Consider the following 27,089-nt stretch of genomic DNA (forward strand, 5'->3'; position numbering starts at 1 on the left):
CAGGAGGCCTTAACTACACTAAATTAGATCTCAGCCACACATACCTATAATTGGAATTGGATGAAGAGTCCCAGATGTTCGCCACAATAAATACACATAAGGGCCTATTTCAGTACAAGAGGTTGTCATTTGGCATATCGCCCAGCTGCACTATTTCCCAGGGATGGAAACCTTCCTTCAAGGAATTCCCAAAGTGATGGTTTAACTTGACGACATTTTAGTCAACAGGACTACTCCTGAAGTGCCATATTGAGCCTGAAGGAGGTGCTAAAAGGGTTTTGGGACACGGGTGTCTGCTTCAAAACACAGAAAATGTACATTCCAGCCCTCAGAAGTGACGTATTTACAATTCCGTGTAGATGCAACAGATTTACGTCTCCTCGATGGGTAGGTCAAGGCTACCTCTGAGGCCCCAGCACCCAAGAATGTTGCTGAGCTCAAATCCTTCTGTGGCATGGTAAATTATTATGGCAGGTTATTCCAAATTCAGCCACAACATTGGCAACACTACACCAGCTACTAAAGAAACATCAACAGTGGCAATTGAGCGAGCCACAAGCTTTGGAATTCTCAAACCTTTTAGTTCACTTCGACCCTGGGAAACGATGGCTCCCACATGCGATACGTCTCCATAGGGGAAAAGGGCAGTATTGTCCCGCAAGATGGGGGATAGTTCCGAGTGGCCAATCGCCTTAGCCTCAAGGAGCCTTTCGGAAGTGGAATGAAACTATGCTCAAATAGAGACCCCTTGTAACTGACACCCCCACTCTTGGGAAAAGCTTGTTGCTATCCACCCTGTCCATACCTCTCATAATTTTGTAGACCTCAATCAGGTTCCCCCCTCAACCTCCGTCTTTCCAATGAAAACAATCCTAATCTACTCAACCTTTCTTCATAGCTAGCACCTTCCATACCAGGCAACATCCTGGTGAACCTCCTCTACACCCTGGTAATGTGGCGACCAGTATTTTGAAAGAGTAATCCTGACACTTTCATATTTCATACTGTATGTGAATAGGTTTTGTACTTCACAAGTCTAGTTATATAATAAACCAATAGCTTTGTTATTTATTGAAGAAACCTTGGCATGATTGGTCATTGAGTGGTCATTCTGATATTAATAGGTAAAGCACATATTTGGCCGTAAAGCTGACTGTAAAAAATCATTTAAACGTATGTTGCGAATTGTGGCGTAATTGAACTAGAGATGTCAGGGCACGTCTCCCATCCCAGTTCCAACACTAGGGAGGATTTTCAGCTTGTCTTCACCAGGGGCAAAAATGGCGACGCCGGTGGAAATTCCTGTGAGACCGAGGGAATACGAATCTCGGTGGTGAGGTCTTATTCTCAGATTTTCCTTATCCTTCGCTGGTGACACAATGAGGTTCCCGCCATAAAGGGCAGGAACCTCATTTCAATACATTTAAGTACATAAATATGCATTTAAAGGGATTCACCATCATATGTTTCTCTCAGGTGGGGAATTCCCCCCTTGCTGTGTGTTCACCACAGCTATTGCAAATCAGGAAGTTATTATATAGAATCTCTGCAGTACAGAAGGAGACCACCCGGACCATTGAGTCACCATCGACCCTCCGAAAAGGCGCCCTATCCAGGGTCAGGCCCCCACCCCGGCCTCACAACCCAATCCAACTTTTGAGGGGAACCCACTGGGGGTGAAAAGTAAGTAAAACCCCGGGGAGGGAGTGGAAGATGTCTAACCCTTCTGCACTGTAAATTTTATGATTCTATGAGTGCTGGGGTGGTGCTCAGGGGAGCCCCATTGAGGGAATATCCCTTATGTTTGTGGGAGGGGGAGTTGCCTGGTGCTTGTGGCGGGGGCTGGGAAGAGGGTGTCCCGTTGCTTGTGTCGGGAGATCGGGGGTTGCCGTGTTGCTTGTAGGGGATTGCCATGGTGCTTGTGTGGAGGGGGCGGTTTCCCCGAAGCTTGTGTTGGGAAAATCTGTGAGGGAGAGTTTCTTTTTAATGCAGGTTGGGACGTCTTTAAATATGGCGCCCAATCTCTGCGGCAACAACGTTGCTGGCTCCATCAGGCCCAGCCACACCAGAGTGAGGGCAGAAACCATGCCCCCAGACTCTCTGTGCACGGAGAATACGGAGAGAAATCTCGGCTGTGCAGCTGGAGAGCTACACGTTGGTGTTTGCGCTGAATCTGACACTGAAAAAATACTGTAAGAATCTGACCACTGTCTTAAAAGGTAACCCCTTAATTTTGAACAATGACCAATAGGGAAATATCCTTTCCACGTTCAGCCTGTCAAGACCCCTCAGAATCTTATGTTTCAATCAATTCACTCCTTACTCTTCCAAACTCCAATGGTACAAGCTTAGCCCATCCAACCTTTCCTCATAAAACAATTCACCCATTCTTGGTATTAATCTAATAAACCTTCTCTGAACTGCTTCCAATGTATTTACATCATTCTTTAAATAAGGAAACCAATACTGTGCACAATGCTCCAGATGTAGTCTCCCCAATGTCCAATGTACAATACATGTATAACTTTCCCACTTTTGTATTCAGTTCCCTTTGGAATAAATGATAAACATTCTGTTAGCTTTCTTAATAACTTGCTGTTCCTGCATTCTAACGTTTTGCGATTCATGCAACTAGGACACTGAAATCCCTCTGTGTTTCATCGCTCAATAATCTGTCAGATAATCTCTTAGATAATGGGCTGGATTCTCCCAAAATGAGACTACGTCCCTACGCCGGCGTAAAAACGATGGAGTTTTACTCCAGAAATTCCTGACAAAAAGCTGAACAAATTCAATGCCCTGCAGGGCAAGCAGGGACCCAGAGTGAATCTCGCAGCTTTTGCTGCGGATACGGCCCCTGCACTTCTGGTTCAGAGTCCGCGCATGTGTACGGCGGCGACCTCCAGCGGCCGGGCCGAGTTCCATGATGGAGATGGACTTGGGCTGCGGAACAACACAGCGAAAAGAGCTGCCCCCCCCCGATCAGCCGGGCACCCGAGCCTGAAACTGCGCAGATTTAACCCCCCCCCCCCCGGGCCTCCGATCCTCCCGTCCCCGACCAGGGCAGCTGCGGACTAAGTCCGCAGCTGACACGCCAGCATCCCGACCGGCAATAAGTGGTTAATTCCACACCATTGGGAAGTCGGCCAGTTGGGAGTGGAGGATTGCTGGGCGAACCACTGGCAATGGCCCCCCGACGGCGTGGTGTACTCCACAGGAACGCCGATTTTCGGGGCCCGGAGAATTGCGGACTGGCACAGGCCCAATTACGGCACAAAAGTGGATTCTCTGCCCCTGTGCCGACTACGATTTCTGCGTGGAACTGCGGAGAATCAAGCCCAATATGTTTTTCTTTTATTCCTCCTGTCAAAATGGACATGTATTTGTACACAGTGAAAAGTATTGTTTCTTGCATGCTATACAGACAACGCATACTGTACATAGGAAGGAAGCAGAGATTGCAGGATGTAATGTTACAGCCATAGCTAGGGTGTGGAGAAAAGATCAATTGAATACAAGGAAAAGTCAGATGGTAGCAGGGAAGAAGCGGTTCCTGAGTCGGTTGGTATGTGACCTCGAACTTTTGTATCTTACATACCCTTAGAGAGGGCAACAGAGTGGTTGTGAATGGGGGCATGTTGGTCCCTCGCCACACCTTGTCCTTCATCCTCTGGCTCCTCCTTGGGCTCATTCTCCTCCTGATCAATCTTCTTCTAAGACGAGGCCACATGTTCCTCTGTCTCCTTCTCCTGCTCCAGCATGTAATCCCAGTACTGTGCCAGAATGTGGAGGGCACAGCAGACCACCACAAAGTGGAAGACCCTCTGGGGGTGTACTGCAGGGCACCACAGTACACCCCCTGTCGCTTCCATACACGCTCCCAGGGTATTGGGCAGACAAATGCATGATTCTGAGGTGGTGGTTGCACACGATCTGAGCATTCAGGGAGTGGAACCCCTTCCTATTAACATAGGGCACTCCCTGATGCCCCAGGGCTCGCAGGCACCATGCAGACCATTGATCACCTCCTGGACCTGGGGCATCCCGGCAATGGCAGAAAACCCTGCAGCCCGGGCATCTTGGTGTGCGTGGTCCAGGTTGAAGGTGATATAGTCTGATGCCTAGGCATACAGAGCATCCGTCAGCTCCCAGATACATCTGTGAACGGATTACTGCCACACAGACCCCCGCTCGAGCCCTGGAATGACCCGGTGGCATCGAAGTTTAGGGTTGCAGTGACCTTCACGGCTACTGGGAGTGGGTGTGCTCCTCCGCCACAGGGTGCCTTGTTCATGAGGATCTGGTACAGGTACTGCACTGTCTCTATGCTAAGATGGGGTCTTCTGCGGCATACGGTGTCTGTCAGCTCAAGGAATGACCAACAAACTGTCTGTGTTCCTCCTCAGCCTGATGGGCGGCCAGATCCTCAGGTTGTGTGGCGGCCCCCTGCACATGGCATGGCGCCTCCAGCCTGTGTTGTTGTTGCTGCCTTCTACGGCGTCTGCCTGCCTCGGCTGCCATAAGCAATGCGAGGGCAGTCTCCGTGGGATCGGCACCAGCAACATAGTTTTATCTGGAAGGAATTAGAGAAGACAAGAGACCGACAATCAGTTGGGGCTTCCATCCCGGGATCCTCAAATCCCCCACACGCTTCGCATGGCTGTCCCGCCTTCTCTCCAAGTGCTGTCCAGTGAACCAGTTGTGCTGGCAAACCTTGCTCTGCACACACACTTCTGGCCACATCAGGAGATCCTAGACCTTAGACCGCTGCCCAGAACAGAAGATCCTCTGTGGTGAAGCCCTGTTCTTTAATGTTTGATTGTTGGCAGCTACCTCTATGGTGCTCATGCTCCAAGAGTACAGGCACATTGTTCAGGTATCAAAGTTGTTGGTATTGTAGTGCACAAATTACCCTCTGAGACATGGCACATGTGCATTCGAGGAGGCATTTGACAGTTCCGGAGCGGCAAGTATTATCACAACTAACAAGGCTAATTCCTCATTTGAAATAGCCTTCAGCTGTGAAGCTAGAGGCTGATCACAGTCAAAAGGGGTGGAATTGACTTTCAGGAGAGAAGGTTCAGCAGGGTTCTGTTCCACAGGAGTTTCGTACAACAGACAGGCTGCAGCTGTGGTTGCACCTGTAATGGGTCGCCACAATATTTAAAGATGACTTGAAAGCCTCACAGGTGCAAAGCCCCTCACCGTTCCCGCCCCCCTACTGGGGCGACCCCGATCTAGAACACATCAGTCCCCTGACCAAGACTAATCCCCCTGAGGGTTCTCCACCTCCCAAGAGCACTGGGGCAGAAGCTCCGGTGCCCTTGAGCTGCATGCTGGATATGGCAACTCACCTCCTCAGTTCCCCTCAGAAAGCATTGCGCCAGCTCCACATTTTTGAGAAGGATGCTGTGGTGAACCACTGTGCACCTGTATTAGTGGTTGTAAGGTAGGAACTGCACTACAGGTTCGCCGGTAGCCCCTGCCGGCTAGCTCCGCCCACAAGGAGCCGTATAAATATGCGTGACCTCCTCCTGATCAGCCATTTCGCCAGCTGCGGCAGGAGGCCACCCATCTGACTGTAATAAAGTCACAGTTGTACCAATCTGAGTCTTTCGTGCAATTGATCGTGCATCAATTTATTACAGTCAGATTTTTCTACATTATGGACATCAGGATTAAACCAGATCGCCTGCAGCTGGATCCTCACTCGCCAGACGCCAGAAAGGACATTAATCACTGGCTGACTTGTTTTGAGGCCTACATCAACGCTGCGACCCCCACGCCGATGGAAGCTCAGAAGATCCAAGTTCTATACTCCAGGTTGAGCGTGTTCCCGTTGATCCAAGACGTCCCGAGTTACGCGGAAGCGATGGCACTCCTAAAAGAGAACTACGCTCAGAAGACAAACACACTCTTCACAAGGCACGTACTCGCCACTCGCGTACAACTACCTGGTGAGTCAAACGAAGACTTCTGGCGGGCTCTTATTCCACTCGTACGGGACTGTGACTGTCAGGCCATCATGGCCACTGAACATTCCAATCTCCTCATGCGTGACGCATTCGTAACGGGGATTGCGTCAGACCCCATCCGAAAACGACTGCTGGAAGGGGCCACGCTCAACCTAACGGAGACGAAAACTTTAGCGCTCTCCATGACAGTCTCATCTCGAAACGTCCAGGCCTACCCCTCTCGCCACGCGGCCCACCCCTCCTGGACCCCGCAAACGACCCCCCCCGGCTGGGGCCCCATCTAATCAATACGCCTGTGCCGCCCGCCACGCCACGTACCCTGGGGGTCCCCGCTGCTACTTCTGCAGCCAGCAGAAGCACCCTCGCCAATGATGCCCAGCCCGCACTGCCACTTGCAAATCCTGCGGTAAAAAGGGCCACTTCGCAGCTGTGTGCCAGGCCCACGCAGTCGCTGCTATCGCACCCGCAATCGCCCACTCCCCCCAGCCGAACGCAAAATGGGCGCCGCCATCTTCTCCTCCCGGGGCCACGTGCGACCAGTGGGCGCCATCTTCTCCCCCCAGGTCCACGTGCGACCCGTGGGCGCTGCCATCTTGCCCCGCCCCCACAACGTGCACTCCATGGACGTCGCCATCTTGCCCCGCCTCCACAACGTGCGCTCCATGGATGCCGCCATCTTGTTCCCAACAGGTCCTCCGGATGCCGCCATTTTGTCTCCCCACGGGACTGGAACGCTGGACCCGGGTCGCCGACGCTCCCCATCTGAATCCTTGGATGACCACCCACAGCTCGCTTCGATGACACTGGACCAGTCCCGACCTCACAACCTGGCCACCGCTTCGACGACAGTGAAATTCAACGGCCACGCGACCTCTTGCCTGCTGGACTCCGGGAGCACCGAAAGCTTAATTCACCCAGACACGGTAAGGCGCTGCTCCCTTGCGGTCCACCCCGCCAACCAACGGATCTCCCTGGCCTCCGGATCCCACTCTGTCTCGGTCCGAGGGATCTGTGTGGTCAATCTTACTGTCCAGGGCATAGAATTCAGTGGTTTCCGCCTCTACGTCCTCCCCAACCTCTGCGCTGCACTATTGCTGGGTCTGGATTTTTAGTGTAAACTCCAGAGCCTCACCCTCAAATTCGGCGGGCCCCTACCTCCACTCACCGTTTGTGGCCTCACAACCCTCAAGGTTGACCCCCCCTCCCTCTTTGCCAATCTAACTGCGGATTGCAAGCCCATCGCCACCAGGAGCAGACTGTACAGCGCCCAGGACAAGGCCTTCATCATGTCCGGGGTCCAGCGGCTGCTTCGGGAGGGTATTATCGAGGCCAGCAATAGCCCCTGGAGAGCCCAAGTGGTAGTGGTTAAAACTGGGGAGAAACACAGAATGGTCGTGGACTACAGCCAGACCATCAATCGGTACACGCAGCTCGACACGTACCCCCTCCCACGCATATCTGATATGGTCAATCAAATTGCACAGTACCGGGTCCTCTCAAAAATTGACCTGAAATCCGCCTACCACCAGCTCTCCATCCGTAAATCGGACCGTCCATACACTGCCTTCGAGGCGGACGGTCAGCTCTATCAATTTCTTAGGCTTCCCTTCGGCGTCACTAATGGGGTCTCGGTCTTCCAAAGGGAGATGGGCTGAATGGTTGACCGGTACGGTGTGCGGGCCACGTTTCCGTACCTGGACAACGTCACCATCTGCGGCCATGACCAGCAGGACCACAACGCCAACCTCTCCTCAATCTTACATACAAGGAGAAGTGTGTGTTCTGCACAACCCGTCTAGCCATCCTCGGCTATGTAGTCCAAAACGGACTCCTGGGGCCTGATCCCAACCGCATGCGGCCCCTCATGGAGTTCCCCCTCCCCCACTCACTGCCCCAAGGCCCTCAAACGCTGCCTTGGGTTCTTTTCCAACTACGCCCAGTGGGTCCCAAACTACGCGGACAAAGCCCGCCCACTCATACAGTCCACCCAATTTCCCCTCACAGCTGAGGCACAACATGCATTCACCCGTATTAGAGCAGACATAGCCAAGGCCGGATGCACGCAGTAGATGAGACACTGCCCTTTCAAGTAGAAAGCGACGCTTCAGATGTCGCCCTCGCCGCCACTCTAAACCAGGCAGGCAGACCTGTGGCATTCTTTTCCCGCACCCTTCATGCCTCTGAAATTCGGCACTCATCCGTTGAAAAAGAGGCCCAGGCTATCGTTGAAGCGGTGCGGCACTGGAGGCATTTTCTGGCCGGCAGGAGATTCATCCTCCTCACTGACCAACGGTCGGTAGCCTTCATGTTCAACAACACGCAGCGGGGCAAGATCAAAAATGATAAAATCTTGCGGTGGAGAATCGAGCTCTCCACCTATAATTATGAGATTTTGTTTCGACCCGGCAAGCTCAACGAGCCCCCAGACGCCCTCTCCCGAGGTACATGTGCCAGCGCATAAGTAGACCAACTCCGGGCCCTGCACGACAGCCTTTGTCACCCAGGGGTCACTCGATTGTACCACCTCATCAAAGCCCGCAATCTGCCCTACTCCGTCGAGGACGTACGGACAGTCACCAGAGACTGCCAGGTCTGTGCGGAGTGCAAGCCGCACTTCTATCGGCCGGACCGCGCGCGCCTGCTGAAAGCATCCCGCCCCTTTGAACGCCCCAGCGTGGATTTCAAAAGGCCCCTCCCCTCTACCGACCGCAACACATATATCCGCAGTGTGGTCGATGAATTCTCCAGGTTCCCCTTCGCCATCCCATGCCCCGATATGACGTCTGCCACCGTCATCAATCCCCTCAACACCATCTTCGCTCTGTTCGGTTTCCCCGACTACATCCACAGTGACAGGGGATCTTCATTCATGAGCGATGAGCTGCGTCAGTTCCTGCTCAGCAGGGGTATCGCCTCCAGCAGGACGACCAGCTACAACCCCCAGGGAAACGGGCAGGTAGAGAGGGAGAATGGGACGGTTTGGAGGGCCGTCCAGCTGGCCCTATGGTCCAGAAACCTCCCAGCCTCTCGCTGGCAGCAGGTCCTCCCTGATGCACTACACTCCATACGGTCTCTACTGCGCGCCACCACAAATAACACACCCCATGAACGTGTTTTTACCTTCCCCAGGAAGTCCACATCCGGGGTGTCTCTCCCGACTTGGCTCGAAGCTCGAGGACCGGTCCTTTTACGTAGGCATGTCCGACTCCACAAGGCAGACCCCTTGGTGGACAGGGTACACTTGCTTCATGCCAACCCCCAGTATGCCGATGTGGAGTTCCCCGACGGCTGCCAGGATACGGTCTCACTCAGGGACCTGGCTCCCTCAGGTTCCACACCCACACACTTCCCCACCCACGCGCCACCCTCCCCTTCCCCGGCACTCCCAACATTAGTCCCACCAGGTCCATCCCTCCTTCCCCTGTCCACGCTAGAGGACGAGGAAGATTTCGGCACGCTCCCGGAGTCATCCGAACTACTGCCAGCACCAACACCGCCAGCACCGATGTCGGTGACGGCAGCACCGACATCGCCACCACAGTTACGTCGCTCTCAGCGAACCGTCAAACCATTGGACCGACTTAACCTCTGACGGGCACCGGACTACCAAAACGGACATATTTTGTTCACCTCCCCACTGTAAATTATTTGTAAATCTGTATATAGTTCCACGCCACCCCCGCCGGACTCATTTTTAACAGGGGGTGAATGTGGTGAACCGCTGTGCACCTGTATTAGGGGATGTACGGTAGGACCTGCACTACAGGTTTGCCGGTAGCCCCTGCTGGCTAGCTCCACCCACAAGGAGCCATATAAATATGCGTGACCTCCTCCTGATCAGCCATTTTGCCAGCTGCAGCAGGAGGCCACGCATCTGACTGTAATAAAGCCACAGTTGTACCAATCTGAGTCTTTTGTGCAATTGATCGTGCATCAGATGCCTGTGTGACTTTCCGTTTGGGAGTTGGGTAACTCCCGGGAGGCTGCTGCTTTTGACTTCAATGAGATTGAAATTGATATAAATTAGGGTTAATGATATTCTCGCCATTTTGATATTCTTCGCCATTTCCAGAACATCGGGAGTGGGCCAGGTGGATCGTGAAATGATTCATCTAAGTTATTGAAATAAATTGTAAAGCGTTGAGGCCCCAGAGCTGATTTCTTGTGACACAACACTCTTTACATCTTGCCAACAAGAAAATTACCTTCTGTTGACTAGCCAACTTTCTATCCATGCCACTATGGTACCCCATACACTATGAGCTTTTATTTTCAACAATAATCGTTGACAAGACACTTTATCAAATACCTTCCGGAAATCTAAGTATAGGACATCCTCTGATTCCCCTTTATCTAAAGCACATATTATTTCTAAACGTGATTTCCCTTTTAGCAAACTGCATTACTGCTCTTTGATTACCTTGATTTTTCCCAAATGCACTTCTATAACGCCCTTCATAATAGCTTCTAACATTTTCCAAAAGGCAGATGTTAAGCTAACTCAGCTTTAATTTCCTGATTTCTGTCTCCCTCTCTTTTTGAATGAAAGAATTGCATCTGTAATTTTCCAATCAAATGGAATCTTCCACAAATCCAGGGAATTTTTATCATTGTCAGTGAAGGAAGAATTATGTTGCTGTAACTTGGCATTCCTACTTTGCAGAAACAGTTTTAAATATTTATACACTGTGTAAAACATCATGTAGTGCCAATGAATAAGTTAGATAGGCAGAACAAAAGTAAAAAGATTCATTCTGAAAATGACTGTCATGGTTGTTTGCTTAATCTTCTACTGGCCTATAGATGCAAATCCATCTGGCTATATTTATCCACACCAATGACTTCAGAGTTTATTGATCAGACAATCTGTTCCTCCCTGGAGAAGGGCCGCTGCTACACTGATGCTTTTCAACCTGTAGCTCTGGCACTCCTGACAACCAACCCAGCTTATCTTTGGCTTGTCTCTTCAGGTCATTGCACTTCTTTTAAATACCCTCTACTGTCCTTGAGTGTCGAGAACAAAATTGAAGTTTGAGCAATTGCTAGATTATTTCTGTTATGTAGTTTAACAGTATTTTTATTCCAATAGTCCTTAAATTATCTATTGGTCTCGGGATAAATCTTAATATTTTGTTATTGGCATTTTACAATTTTAACTGCTAAACATTTTACTGTGTCACTCGGAAGATGTAACCTTTATAATGAATTATAATATACCAATTGCAGCACTAAATTTTCATTGTGGTTTTACACATCATAGGAACAGTCGTGAACAAGAGTGAACTGTGCATCACCAGAAATGGTTAAAGAGGCCTCATGTGGCCTACAATGAATGCTATTTCAGTTTGAGGGACAGAGATTTGCATTAATAAATGATTTCAATAAGTCCTGCATTGGGCTCTGGGCCAGCTGGGGCCAGTAATGCAACATACGTACGTACTCACTACATACACAGAGAGAATTCTACATCCGTCTGGGGTTCATTTTTATATACCAGTATTAGAAAAGATTCTTTCATTGTGATATTTTCCAAGAAAAGAATTATTTAGAACATTATGCGACATAAATGGTGAATGCAGTGGTATAGATTTTCTGTATATATTCTAATATTAATTCATTTTTAACAATCTTCATTTTTAATAGTACAATTTATGCCCCACATGAAAGAGCTTCATATCCAATTAATCAAACACACTGAGACAAACATTCATGGTCAACACTTATATATATGACCACAATTCTTATGGCATTCCACCTCAGTGACATTTACCAATATGTAGCCTCAAGGATGATCTAATTTTGTGAATGAAAATTATCCTTGCAAATTTAGTTCCTCTTTCAAGATACAGGAGAAAATAGTTTAATTTTTGTTGTTAAATTTGGAATAAATATCCTTTATATATGAAAGTCATTGGTCCAAACCCACATATGCTTAGTAAGCTCATATTTTTAAATGTAATTTTGATCCTGCATTCATTAAAGTGTGTAACAGCTCTAACTACAATTGTATTGGTAAATTTTATTTTCAATTGTGGCAACCAGATCAAATCGTTACGCGATCAAGTCATCTTCTAATAAGACAAACCTAACTGCGACATTATGGACTTTTGAAATGGTAAGGCTGGAATAAAAATGCACAAAACCTGCTGGTACTCAAACTCAAGTAATGTGCAAAACGTTGACAGCACTGGAGTTCTCCACTTTTAACATGTACAATTTAAAAAAAGTTAACTTCTGAGGTGTCATCTGCATGACCTATTTCAGAGTTTCAGAGCATGGAGTTTAAAAAATAATTATTGGCAGCCCAACCACCACCTTGAACATTCACTCCAATCCACCACTGACAGAGCAGCAGTAGTATGTATCATCTACAAAATGCACTGTAGCAACTCACCAAAGCTTCTTCAACAGTACTTTCCAAACGCGAAGCTCTACCAACTTGAAGGATATGGGCAGCAGATGCATGGAAACACCACCATCTGTTTGGGTGACGATGTCGAGAGAGATTGGGGTATGGTTGTCTGTGCAAGGGTCAGGTAGTGCCTGTCTAGGGAGGTTGAGACATATCTGTCTGCGGAAGGGTCAGGTGATAGTTGTTTAAAAATGTCTGCCCATAGGAGGGGTCATGTTGTGACAGCCCTAGGAAGAGTCTGGGGAACAGAGGGAGGGAGCTGGGCGACGGAAGAAAGGTCAATTTCTACCGAAGGCAGCTCATACATGAGAGAGGCGATCAAGGATGATTAAAGACAGGCTAACAGTGAGATTGGAGAGTTGATGGTAAGTGAAGACAGGTCAATGGTAATAGAGGAAGGGTCTAGGTTACCGGGTTGGCAGGTTGATGGTGATGGAGCAGGTTCAGGGTGCCGTGGGGCTGCATAATGGTGCCGGGGGGGGGATAACGGCAACAGGGGAAGCTCTTGATTAAGGGTAGGTGGCTCGAGAGTCACAGAATGTGCGGTTAAATTGATGGAGTGAAGATCAAAGATGACTGGGGGAGAGTGCAGGCTGATGGGTTTGTAGATGTAGATGATACAGTGTCAGCGTGGGAATGTCCAGGTACTTGGCTCAAACAGCAGGATGAGGTGGCCAGAGAACAGGTGGAGGAGAGAGTTAGTCACGGTCGGGTTAGTGGAGGCCAGGGTATGGTCAAAGGTTAGTGGGCTTCCCATTGGTCCACAGATATCAAGTCAGAAAGGACAGCCAAATAGACTATGCTGACCAGATCTTTGCTGACCTGCCTTTCACTTCAAACAGACATTGTGCACCCAATGCTTTTGATGCTTCGGCCGTGGAGGGCAGTTTACCAGGCAGAGGATGGCTCAGGGCCAGGCATGGCAATGACCAGAAGGAGAATAAGGGCAGCAGCAGATGGTCAGCCAGCTCAGAATGCTGGCAGGCAGAGGCCAGTGCAATGTCAAGAAATGGCACATAATCAAATATGCTACACGTGGACTAACTACCTGCAAATGTCAGAAAGGCAATGTCAAAGAAGGCTGAGGATGTCATGGCAGTCATCCATTGAGTTATGGCAGCTCCTGTAGGGGTTAACACTGCTGCCTCACAGTTCCAGGATCTCGGGTTCAATTCCGGCCTCGACTATCTGTGTGGAGTTTGCATTTTCTCCCTGTGTCTGCGTAGGTTTCCTCCGGGTGCTCTGGTTTCTTCTCACAGTCCAAAGATGTGCAGGTCAGGTGGATTGGCCATACTAAATTGCCCCTTAGTGTCTAAAGGTGAGGCGTAGTTACTGGGTTACGGAGATATGGTGGAGGTGTAGGTTTAAGTAGGGTGCCCTTTCCAAGGGCCTATATAGACTCAATGGGCCAAATGGCCTCCTTCTGCACTGTATATTCTGTGACTCTAAGGCCATGAAATGGGAGGAAAGCCTTACAGGAGCCTTACAAGTCACCAGGTTGGCAAACATAGGGCAGAATCTTATGTTTCCACCAGCAGCAGGAATGCTGGTGGGCTGAAACACTTAATTTGGCATGAATGAAAAAAGTCAAGGGCGGGATTCTGCGACTCCGCGCCGGGTCGGAGAATTGCCGGGGCGGGGGGGGGGGGGCAATTCATGCGACGCCGCCCTGACTTCGGTCCGCTGATTCTCTGGTGACCGGAGAATCATTGCCCGATCGGCGCGGTGCCGGTCGGGGCCCCCCGGTGATTCTTCGCGCAGGATGGGCCGAGTGCTCGCCGAGATAGGCTGAGTCCCGCTGGTGCCCTCTGCCCGGCAATCCTCGACGTTCATGTTGCGGGGGGGGCGGCCTGGTGGGGGAGAGGGGGGATCCGACCCGGGGTGGGGGGGCCTCCACGGTGGCCTCGCCTGCGATCGGGGCCTACCGATCAGCGGGCAGGCTTATCCTGGTGGGAGCCTATGTTCCTCCGCGCCAGGGCCCCAGTAGCGTCGGGGCCGGCACGGAGAAGGCAACCCATGCGCATGCGCAAATTTGCGTCGGCCGTAGCACGCATGCGCAGACCCGCGACACCCGTTCTGACGCCGGTATCGGCAGCTGGAGCAGCGCGAGGCCCTCCAGTGCCATGCTGGCCCCCTATGCTGCGCAGGATCGCTGCTCCTAGGGGCCTGTTGACGCCGGCGTAAAACGCTCCGGGTCTACAACGGAGTTAATACTTAGCCCTAGGATCAGAAAATCCCACCCACGTTTCCTGCCAGTGGAAAATTGGTTTGGAATTTTGCTCTCCCGGCTTTCAAGATGAGTCAAAGGTGGGTCAATTTGCCTGCTATGCAACATTGGGAACCATGGCTGGGATTCTCCCCTACCCGGCGGGGCAGGGGGTCCCGGCGTGTTGGAGTGGCGTGAACAACTCCGGCGTCGGGCCACCCCAAAGGTGCGGAGACTCCGCACCTTTAGGGGCCACGCCCTCACATTGAGGGGCTAGGCCCGCGCCGGAGTATTTCCCACTCCACAGGCTGGCGTGAACAACCTTTGGCGCCATGCCAGCCGGGGCTGAAAGGACTTCGCCGGCCGGTGTAAGTCCGCGCATGCGCTGGAGCGTCAGCGGCTGCTGACGACATACCGGCGCATGCACAGGGGAGGGGGTCTCTTCCGCCTCCACCTTGGTGAATACCATGGCGAAGGCAAAAGAAAAAGACTGCCCCCACGGCACAGGCCCGCCTGGCGATCGGTGGGCCCTGATCACGGGCCAGGCCACCGTGGGGGCACCCCCGAGGGCCAGATCGCCCCGCGCACCCCCCCAGGACCCCGGCGCCCGCCCACGCCGCCAATCCCGCCGGTCAGGTAGGTGGTTTAATCCATGCCGGCGGGAGAGGCCTGTCAGCGGCGGGACCTCGGCCCATCGCGGGCCGGGCAATCGCCGTGGGGGGGCCCGCCGACCGGCGCAGCGCGATTCCCGCCCCCGCCGAATCTCGGAGGGCGGAGAATTCGGGACAAGGCGGGGGCGGGATTGACGCTGGCCCTGGGCGATTCTCCGACCCGGCAGGGGGTCGGAGAATCCCGACCCATATTTGATTCATTAACATCTCATTAAGCCTTATTAATAGGTTAATTTGCTAAAATCATGCTTCCCCTCCAAATTAAGTACCTGTAAATGGCTAATTAGGACATTCTGGTTTACAACTTTAGAAAACAATTTGCACGTCCTTTTGAGTACATGCTGCACCAAGGCTTGGCACGACCAGCAGGGAGAAGTGACACGGAAGCATTACTGGGGTGGAAGGGGATGTGAGAGGGGGCACCTGGATGGGAAGGACCATAGAGGGGGTATGAGATAGAGGCAGAACTGTGGATGGGAAGAGGACTAGATGGGAGGTGTGAGACACGAGATTCATGGCGCTCAAAATGCTTTGCGAGATTCAATGGAATCTCGCGAAGTGTCGTGAAGTGGATCTCGCCCTTCGTGGGCGAGATTCAGGTATGCATATTTAAATGGCTTGTTTAAATTTGTGTCCGCCAGATTCTTCCGGGGCCCAAGATTCATCGGCCACACCTAGGAGACCTCACCAGGGTACAAAAACGTGGACCAGTAATAATGGCATTTGGGGGGATGTCTGGCTCGTTTATTATCATTTCTATGCATTTCTACATAATGTAAAGAGCTCCAATATCACTTACATCCTCTCATAATTAAAGTTCCTGGTGTCATTCCTGTACTTTTTAACCTCTTAATATTATCTTGCACCCATAAAGACTCATAGCAACATGGGTGCAATTTAACCAAATGGGAACTGAGTCCCATAACAAGTGTGCTTCGCTGCGTGTTTCTCGGCGCTCGCAGCCCGAGAAACACAATGCTATCTAATGTGATTCGGGTTAAATACGGGGCCTCAGTAGAGGACGCGCGGCTGAGGCCGCATTTAGTGCTGTTTCTTGCACTGAGGAGCCCCGATCACTGAAACCTCTCAGTGCAGGGAGAGTTTGGGACGCCATTTTAAAATGGCATCCCGATCACTCAAGCCCCCGACTTGACCCCCGAACAGACCCCCCCCCCCCCCCAGCTCACTGTGAGGGGGTGCCCAGATGGCCGGGTCCCCCCTCACAGCACCCCCTACCCCATCACTGCCACGCAATAAATGCCAGCTTGGGACCCTGGCAGTGCTGCTATCAGCTGGCAGTGCCACCCAGACACCTTGGCAGTGCCAGGCTGGTACTCAGGTGGTACTGGTAGTGCCAGGGGGCCAAGGTGGCACCAGCAGTGCCAGTATACCACCCTGCCCAGAAGACATGCACCTGGGGGTCTCCAATCACCTGGGAGACCCCCACGAGTGTGGTCGTGTCTGGTCCCCATTTGTGGAGACCAGTACTGAATGGTGCTCACCCAAGGTCTCTAAGGCAAAGGGGACAGATTCCAATGCTTTGGTTGCCTCAGGGAACTGCATATTAAAGTGAAACTAGCTGTCTCACTATAATATACAGGTTTGGCAAAAAATATCCTGCCCACAATGGGCGGGCTTCACACTGTGACTTCTCGCAAAATCATGTTAGATCTCGTGAGGCTTGGCGAGCCGGGTGGATCCCGGGAGCGGAGATCCACTGTCATTTACCGGCCACATTGCACCGCAGCATGCTGCTTTTTGGGCGCAGTGTGGCCGATAGATCGCGTCTGTTATTTTTTCTCTGCCATGTTTAGTCATTACCATGCACATGTGTACAAACAAACAGAACCAGTCACAGGACCTAGGGTCCTGCCAGGGTCGGCACAAGCAAGCAATTAAAACCCTACCAAAATGAAAATAGACAAAAACGCCAAGGGAACACCTAAACAGGGGTGGGGGGGGGGAGAGAGAGGGTGGGGGGGGGGGGCTACCTGGCAGGAGGATGTGAGGAGAAGGGGGGGGAGGAACTATACATATGCAAATACACAATGATCATAGAGTATTAGAATTTACAGTGCAGAAGGAGGCCATTCGGCCCATCGAGTCTGTACCGGCACTTGGAAAGAGCACCCTACGTAAGCCCACACCTCCACCATATCCCTGTAATCCAACCCAACCTTTTCGGAACTAAGGGCAATTTAGCATGGCCAATCCACCTAACCTGCACATCTTTGAACTATGGGAGGAAACCGAGGCACCCAGGGGAAACCCACGCAGACACGGGGCGAAAGTGCAAACTCCGCACAGACAGTGACCGAAGCTGGGAATTGAACCTGGGACCCTGGAGCTGTGATGCAACTGTGCTAACCACTGTGCTACCGTGCCCTCCCTAACCTTGTTCTGGCACAAGACCATAGCTTGCCTTCAATCTCAACTCAATACTTTCCCACCCAATCTCCATATAACCTTAATTCCCTTTGAGTCTGAAAATCTATGAATCTCAGCCTTGAATTTACGCAATATCTGAGTATCCACAGCCCTCTGATAAATAACTCCAAAATTTTCTTCTTCGTCTGAAATAGCCAACCCTTTTTCTTGGACTTTTCCCCTTAGTTCCAGACTCTCAAGACTATGTAAAAACTGCAAAATTCCATTAAAAATATTTAAAGAAAAACATGGACATGTATCATAGGAGGGAGAGCTGTGAAAATTGAGAATTAGGTGAAAATGCTGTTTGTTTTCAGAAGGTAGTTTTGTCTGATCCAAAAGGTGAGTTGACGTGGAAGTGAGTAGGGTGACTTTCTCAAACTTCAACTCACAAGTTAATGTGTATTTCATTTTGTTACCAATTAGTTTTTTTTGCCATACAAGATGCAATAGTCCGATTGTTACAATTCAGTGCCTTATGTGCTAGAGTTGATTTTAATGGAAATGCTACACACTAGAGCACATAATAAGGTTAAATAAACAAACTTTAAGCAGTCAGTACTGCACAGCAGTGGCTTCAAACAATTGTAAGTGCCTGCTGATGAGTTTTCTGTTCCTTAAATTCCTCAAGAATTTGATCTGACAAAAAAGCCAGAGTTTATCTAATCCTAAACAGAAGGTGGTTCTAACTGTAAGCTTTTGCAGATGTTCATATCCAATAATCTATCCATAATTGATGAAACAGGGAGGTCAGATGTAATGGCTGCTGCTATTCAGCAACAAATAAATGGTTATTGACAAAACAAGCCAGTGTGCTGCTGAATGCAGTGCTTTGACATATATGAATCAAACAGCAACACAAGTAATGGGAATGGGTGTACAGCACTTAATTTGGAGATTCTTGGATGTTCTTTTTTTGGCATGGAGGGCCACGATGACATGGAGGAAAAGTGAGTCCCAGGGAACATGAATGATACAAGGAGTATTGCAGGCCCAGGAGAAAATGACAGAGCTGCAAAGCAAGAGACCGGTGATTGCAAGTGCATAAAATGTTCAGAGCCGTCTTTTGAAAATAGTGCTCTGGTCCAGATGTCTGCCTTACTTTTATCTCACAGCTATGTCGACGGCAATATACCTGGTTGTCAAGTTCCAGTATCCTCCCAAGACTCTGAATCATAGTATATGCATGTGCATGCTTCAGCACTATAAAGTACCTACATCTAAGGCTGAACATTAGCGAATACCTTTATTCTAACATATCAAAAATCTTTTTTAATGCTGATAGAATTTTTCATGAAGAATTGAAAAATCATATTTTTTGAGCACATTATATACTAGAATTAAATACCTTGGACATCTTCTGAAAACCTACTCTGTTTGAAAAGCTTTCAACCTGAAAATAATTGGCAAATCATTTTTTAAAACCTTTATTAGGATACAGCCAAATAAGGGCAGCATGGTGGTGCCGTGGTTAGCATTGCTACCTCACGGCGCCGAGGAACCGGGTTCGAACCCGGCCCTGGTCACTGTCCGTGTGGAGTTTGCACATTTTCCCCGCGTTTGCGTGGGTTTCGCCCCTACAACACAAAGATGTGCAGGGTAGGTGGATTGGCCATCCTAAATTGCCCCTTAATTGGAAAAAATGAATTGGGTACTTTAATTTTTTTTTAAAAGGATACAACCAAGTGTTGCATAATAATTTATTTTGAAGTCAGTTCATTTATAATTATTGCGTTGAGATTTTCAGAATTGAGAAGACCTCACACAAAACAACTATTATCATTAGCATAGTAAATAAACTCTTAAAATACTTTTTTTATTTCTGAAAACCTGAATTCAAACATCAAACAGCATGCTGTGTTATCTTTGCGACTTGTTAAACTAGGTTTATTATATTCAACATTAAAAAGAAGCAACTATTACACAAATACATGTCATAGTAGAATTCAGCCTAATGGTTATGACATCTGTCTCAACAGTACATGTTCCCTCTATAGTTCTAAATATTTTTCAACATGTTTCTCTTTTTCCCCCATTTAGTTTTTTGTGGTGTATTTTGTTCCTCCTGACATAACTGACATTGTTGCGTTTTAAATATTTGGTTTTCTCAGCTTGTTTCTGGTGAAATAATGTCCTTGTCAATTAATGTAGCAAAAAGTCAAATGTATCATAAAAGGTCATTCCTTAGGACGATGTAATAAGTTAACTAACTATAGAACAAACAATTAAATATTAGCTCATGTAGCATAGCTTTTGATCTGCAGCTGCCAAAAGTTTATAATTGTTTAATCCTGTAAGTGTAATTCAATACAGCTGATGCTATGAAATATCGGAACAATAAAAGTTACTCAACTATTGAAATTAAGTACCTAACACAAATGTTCAGGATAGAACAAAGCTAAATGTAAAAATGTAAATATTTTTATGTAGCTGAAATGGTGAGATGTTTCCTATTATTTTTTGTTTGTCAGATGCAAATTATGGGGTTAATTACAGACATTTTTATATGTCAGGTAGTTGGTTTGAATGGAGTTAAATAATGGATTTAATAGCACAGGCATATTGCTATCTGATTTAATGCTTTTGGCTACAAATCAAAATAATGGTTCATAACAGAGAAATATTACAATAATTAAAAAACAAACCTCAAATTGCATACCATAATTTTAAGCAAACTGTGAACTAAAGTACTCTAAGCATTATGTTCATAGGTATGTATTTTAAATAAATGTTCCTTCCCAGATGTCCAAGAGTAGCCATAAGTTTATTTGTACTTGAATGAGCAAACACTAATGAGGTAACAGTGGGAGGAAATTGTTGTCTTTTACAGCAGCTGTTGCTGTTAGATCCCAGTGATAGTCTTCCGTAGAAAGAGAGCCTGAGGTGGCACACTACAACAGGATAAAGGAGATGAAAACTCTGATGGAAAAGCTGGGAAACAACCACTGAGACCCCAGAGCACAGACCCCAGGAGTCTTGAGCTGTGTGGCAGGACCTCTTTAGCATGTCTCTGAGGCTTGTCCTGGCAATGAACAGCATATTACCACAAGGCAAAGCAGAAAGCTAGCAAGCTCAGTATAATGATAAGCAGGCGTCCTAAGGGAGGGAGAAACTATGATCTGAGGCCTGTATACATCTGAGCTCCACTCAGATGGAGAGATAATAAAACGTAATAAAACATAAATGTAAATTGTATGCAATGGCTCTTAAAAAGTAAAACAAACATTAGCTTATATTTATTTTAACCACATTGACAGAAATCAGTTAGCTTTTATCTATACTTTGATTATTTGTTAAATGTACATGAGCAACTCTGGGCAATACAATTTTAGCAAGATTGTAATAAAATAACAAAATGGAGCATACTAATACTGACAGGTCGGTTCCTAGTTTTATCTTTCTGATAAGAAGAGATGATCAAAAATAGTTGCACATGAACACCATTTTAGGTGGAGGAAATTTTCTTGCTCCATAATATGTATACAATGCTGATCTTTAACCTTAAATTCTTTACTAAGAAAATACATTTTTCCCCCATTGTTGAGTTATTCTCAAATAAACGAAAAAGCGATATTTTTTATAAATTAGAAACTAAATAAAATGTGATTTAAGAAATGTATTTGATCTTAGTATTTGCTACTGATACTTTATTGAATGGGAAATTTTAAAAAGCATGAAAACATGTTTTGATGTAGTAATTGGTCCCTTACTCTATTGTTCAGACAAAAATAATACCGTGTTTTGTTTGTCTTCCTGAAACCTCCTCTGCTTTTCTTCCTCACTAATCTTTTCTGTCTCTCTCCCTGTTTTTCTATTTGTTTTCCATCATGTTTATCTTTCTTTCTTTTTATGGATTCGACTTTCTCTATCTCTAATTGCTTATTTCTTATGCTTTAATTTTTGCCTTCACTCTTTCTGTAGATTTCTCATTTCCTCTGTCTCTTTTTTCTACTCTTTATTTTCCACACTCTATGTTTGTCACACTTTCACATTCCTTTAATGACTTACTTGTTTTGTGCCTGTATTAAAAAGCCAGGAAACACATAAAGATTGTAATCATCAAGTTGGCGAGGGTACATGTTGGGATTACACAGTAATGTTTCCAAAGTATCAAAACCAGTTCACCATTCAAAGTGGTTCATGCATTGAATCAAAACAACATAGAAAAAACAAACGATTAAACATGAACATCATACTTACACCGATAGCTATGTCTGGATCTCCAGAACTAAGGTAACCTAAAGCCACACGATACAGAGCTGCGAGTTCCATCTTCTTATCGCCCCCTGGTGGAAACAATTATTTTAAATATGTACTCAGTTAATCATACAATTCTAAAAATTCTATATCCACAATTTGGTTTGGTTTGGTTTGAAATCAAATGCATTTAAACAACAGGTTTGTAATGATTTACTACAAATGTACTGTGGCGAATAAGTGACAGTTCATTAATTTTTGTTTTACTTCAACAACAAATGGCTAGAAATTCAAAGCACTGAAACATCTATTTTATTGTAGTACTGTAGCAAGATCAACCATTCTATCCAGCCAAATATATATTAATGAAGTCAACAGGTGGCAGGGCAGTACAGCATAATGAAGCATGAATGCATGTTGCCACAGCAATAGAGAGGTATGTCAAGGTCTCAGAATAGGTTCATTGCCTATCTACCTTATCCTTTGTCTGCAGGATGCAGACAAAGGATTCCAAGGCACTGTGAGAAAATACAAGGCTCGTAAAAACAAATCAGAATATCCAGGTAGATTAACATGTTTCTAGTACACTACTATACCAGAACTTATTTGTAGCATCAATGTAGAAAAGGTCTTGAATATAGATTTAAATAGGGACAACTTATATCTTGGAATGTGCGAGAACAAATGCAATTTTTAAGAACTATGGAAGCTCCTTTTGGCTTGGGACCTCGACATATGTGTAATTTTGCAGGTTTCACATGAGTGCAAGCTATACAGTTTGCAAACTTGCAAGGCAAAATGAAAGAATTGCATCAGAAAAAACACAGTGGGGGGTCACATGGTGGGAGCAGTTGTATTTTCACCAGCTCTGGCTCTGCTCTTCTTTTAATCCTTTTTTTCATTCTTGTGCACATTTCTTTTTTGTCTTTTCTTGGTTTACATAGTTTACAGTATGTCCTGAGAATTGGTTGATGTTTCTACATGATAGAGCCAAGTTAGAATGTTTAAATTCCTGCTTGTTTGTCGGGGCTGGAAGTAGTTGGGTTTGGGCCTTAACTGCCTTTATTTGCGCAGTTATTTCGAGCGGGATCCCGCCCTGACAGTGTGGTGTGCATCAACGGATGATTGCTGCCAAAAAAGATGCTGTTCCAGCTGAATATCTCGGTTCGGAGATTTAGGTTGTCAAGCCCAATTCCAAGAGTTGCGGGGTGTTTTTATGGAGGCATACGGAGGGGCACAAGGAGGTTTTTGTAATAAAGACAGCACTGTCCCTGGTGGAAACCTACCTCCATAAGGTTGAGTTCCTGCTGCATGGCCTGTCGTCCATCCTGATGGAGTCGTGTCACTGAGCCCGGTCACTGAGGTGAGGTGGTGGAGAGATTCCCAGCTGAGCTTGAGAATTGATGCCATGTTTCGTAAATTTTGATCTGGAGTCTGGGCAAATTAAATCCAATGGAGCATATCTAATCCTGTTACCAAGTCCTTGGGTTAGTGTGGCCTTCCAACTACTGATCCTTTGTTATCCTGTTGCAGATATTGATCGTGAGCAGTTGGGGGTTGCTGGGACAGGTGAAATAGCCCATAATAAGAGGGAAAGGGTGAAGATGGAAGATGGGGGGTGGAGGGGGTATGGAATCCCAAAGATCCGAGTCTGCACCCTTGTGAGGAACAGGCTTGGAGATCGCGAGGTTGCCCGAGGGAAGAGCAGTGATCGGCAGCAAGGTAACCTTTGCCAGAGAGGTAAGGATCCACTGCCCCTCCATCTAGATGACCTGTCTCAAGTGAGTTCATATCAGACAAAATGATCCTTCCCTCTCATTGACCCCATGTTCATTGTCTTACAGGATCACCATCGAATGAGGCCAAGCCATTTAGAGTCGTACCCCACTGCGACCCAAGAGTAAACCTCGGATTTTGTATCATTTAAATAATAGTCCATTTTATTGTTATTCCGACCAAAATGGATGACCTCACATTTACCAACATTGTACTCCATCTGCCAGACCCTTGCCCACTCACTTAAACTGTCTATATCCCTCTGCAGACTGTCAGTGTCCTCTGCAAACTTTACTCTACCACTCATCTTAGTGTCATCTGCAGACTCTTCTCCATTTTGGAATGCTTTGGGCAGTAGTTCAGATAGGTCTGTTATGTCCAAGCGATTAGCTCTGCTAGTTCTTGCTCTTTCGCTTTATCCTTTTTCTTCCTTCTAAAAAACCTTGGAGACCTTGGCTTCCGTTGAGTCCTCACTGTGTACTTTTTCTCTCGAGCTACTTGTGGTTATGCTAAGATGGTCTCGGTACCGTGGTGAAGTGAGTGGGCCTATTTGCTAAGTGGTCTTTTGGTAGCCCTACCCCTTTTTCCTGAGTGGTCTGGTTACCGGGGTGTGTTACCTGGTGCTGGGCTGGTTCTCCCTCCTAGGATTCTCCCCCTCCCCTACTCCTTAATTAAAAGAGGGCTGTTAATTGAAGTGTTTTAAATCGGGGGAGCCAATCGCATAGTGCTTTTGTCATTGGACAGGTTAATGCTATGGGGATCTGGGTTCAAATCCCACCATTGCAAATGGTAATTTGAATTCAATAACAAATCTTGAAGTAAAGGGCTAATGGTGACCATGAAATAATTGCAGATTTTCATAAAAAACCCAAATGTAAGAGGAGGATCTCTGATCTTTACCACATCTTGCCTACATGTAACTACAGGTCCACAGCAATGTGGTTGATTTGATTTGATTTGATTTATTGTCACATGTACCAAAGTACAGTGAAAAGTATTTTTCTGCGACCGAGGGAATGTACATAGTAGACAAAAGAATAATCAACAGAGAACATTGACAAATGGTACATCGACAGTGATTGGTTACTGTGCAGAACAAGGGGCCAAACAAAGCAAATACAAAGCAAGAGCAGCATAGGGCGTCATGTATAGTGTTCTTACAGGGAACAGATCAGTCCAAGGGGGAGTCGTTGAGGAGTCTTGTAGCTGTGGGGAAGAAGCTGTTCCTATGTCTGGATGTGTGGGTCTTCAGATTTCTGTACCTTCTGCCTGATGGAAGGGTCTGGAAGAAGGCAATGCCTGGGTGGGAGGGGACTCTGATAATGTTGTCTGCCTTCCTGAGGCAGTGGGAGGTGTATACAGAATCAATGTGAGGGTGACAAGCTTGTGTGATGCGTTGGGCTGAGTTCATCACACTCTGCAATTTGTTTGCGATCTTGGACTGAGCAGTTGCCATACCAGGCTGTAATGCAGCTGGATAGGATGCTCTCTATCGCACATCTGTAGAAGTTTGTGAGAGTCGATGCAGACATGCTAAATTTCTTTAGCTGTCTTGACTCTTAAATTCCCTCTGAAATGGCCCAGCAAATCACTCAGTTCAAATGCAATTAGGGGCAATAAATGCTGTGGCCCAACCAGCGATGCCCACATCCCATGAATTCATTTTTAAAATGAAATGAAAATCGCTTATTGTCACAAGTAGGCTTCGAATGAAGTTACTATGAATAACCCCTAGTCGCATGCGCCTGTTTGGGGAGGCCGGTACGGGAATTGAACCCGCGCTGCTGAGATTGTTCTGCTTTACAAGTCAGCTGTTTAGCCCACTGTGCTAGGAGTTGGGGCTGGGGAGGTTTAAAAGCCTAATGAGAGAGGGCAAGGCAGGGCCGAAATATCGGAAATAATAACCAGAGTCTGATTGGAAAATACAGAGCCATATAAGATGGAACTAACAAATAGGGTCAGAGTTGAGGAAAAATGAGAAAAAGACAGAATGAAAGCTCTTTAACTATGTATATGTAACATTCATAACAAGATGGCTGAATTGACAGCACAAATAGAACTAAATGCATATGATATGATAATAATTGCAGACATGTGCTTGCAAAATGACTCGGGCTAGGGACTGTATAAACAAAGGTATTTGACATGTAGGAAGGATAAGAAGAAAGTAAAAGGATGTGGAGTGGCTATGATAATAAAGGATGAGATTGGTTTGGGTGGAGGTAAGAAATACCAAGGGAAACACGTCACTGGTGGGAGTATTTTATAGGTCCCCTAATAGCAATAATAATAATCTTTATTGTCACAAGTAGGTTTACATTAACACTGCAATGAAGTTACAGTGAAAAGTAGCTATACTGTAGGATAGAATACATATCAAGAAACTAGGAAGGCTTTTTAGCAAAGTACTGCAAGAATCGTGGGCGACTTCAATCTTCATACAGATTGTAAAAATCAAATTGGCAAAGGTAGTCTTGAGGATGGGTTCCTAGAGTGTATTTGAGACATTTTCTTAAACACTACATTCTGGAACCAACCAGGTAAAAGGCTATTTTAGATCTGTAACGTGAAATGAAAGAGGATTAATTAACCATCTCCCCTCAGCAAGTGTAATCATAAAATTATAGAATTTCACATTCAGTTTGAGGGAGAGAAACTTGGGAGTTAAACTAATGTCTTAAACTTAAATAAAGATAACTACAAAGGTATGAAGATAGACTTGGCTACAGTGGACTGGAAAAGAGGTAAGACAGTAGATTCGTAGCGGCAGACATTTAAAGAATTATTTCACAACTCTCAACAAAGATAAATTTCATTGAGAAAGAAAGGGCTGAACTTCATGGATTGTGATGGGGTCATGACCACCCCAGGCTCATTACCTCAACGAACAATGAATAAAAGTAACTAGCCACAATTCTCTTCTCCACTGCACACCTGTTAACCAGCATCTATGCTAGCAGGGTGACCCCCTGGGGAAAAATGCAAGTTGTACATTCAGTAATTCCACAAACAGCCCTCCTACGCAAACGCAAGTTTCATATTGAACCTTTGTACAAACCTCATCCCACAATCACCACGTCGCCCCTCAACATTTCCAACAATACTTTTAAGACATCTGGGGCGGATTTCTCTGCTCCCGGAAAAAATCGGGAGGGCCGTCGTGAACTCGGCCGAGTTTCACGACTGCCTCGGAGGCCACTCCTCGCCCCCTATTCTCCCCTCCTGGCGGGGCAAGGAGCGGCGCTCTGTAAATTTTGGCAGCGGGGGCGTCGCGCCGAGAATGACATGGCCGGCGCACCTAATGACGTCAGCCGCGTATGCGCAGGTTGGCCGGCTCCAACCTGCGCATGCGCGGCCGACGTCATGACGCTGATGGCACGAACCCGCGCATGCGCGGTGGCCGTCTTTCCCCTCAGCTGTCCCAC

At 47.3% G+C, this 27,089-nt stretch overlaps 1 protein-coding gene across 5 annotated transcripts in view; it reads right to left on the reverse strand.

The window, feature by feature from the left end:
* Nucleotides 1–27,089, reverse strand: part of ttc29 (tetratricopeptide repeat domain 29) — a 666,158-nt gene that overhangs the window by 386,831 nt on the left and 252,238 nt on the right. For all 5 annotated transcript variants that reach the window (XM_038791952.1, XM_038791953.1, XM_038791951.1 and 2 more), the window contains one exon: nt 21,892–21,977. In XM_038791952.1, coding sequence (XP_038647880.1) covers nt 21,892–21,977 — 86 coding nt within the window. The remainder of the gene's footprint in view (nt 1–21,891; nt 21,978–27,089) is intronic.

The sequence above is a fragment of the Scyliorhinus canicula genome, chromosome 3, assembly GCF_902713615.1.
Source record: "Scyliorhinus canicula chromosome 3, sScyCan1.1, whole genome shotgun sequence".
Lineage (NCBI taxonomy): Eukaryota > Metazoa > Chordata > Chondrichthyes > Carcharhiniformes > Scyliorhinidae > Scyliorhinus > Scyliorhinus canicula.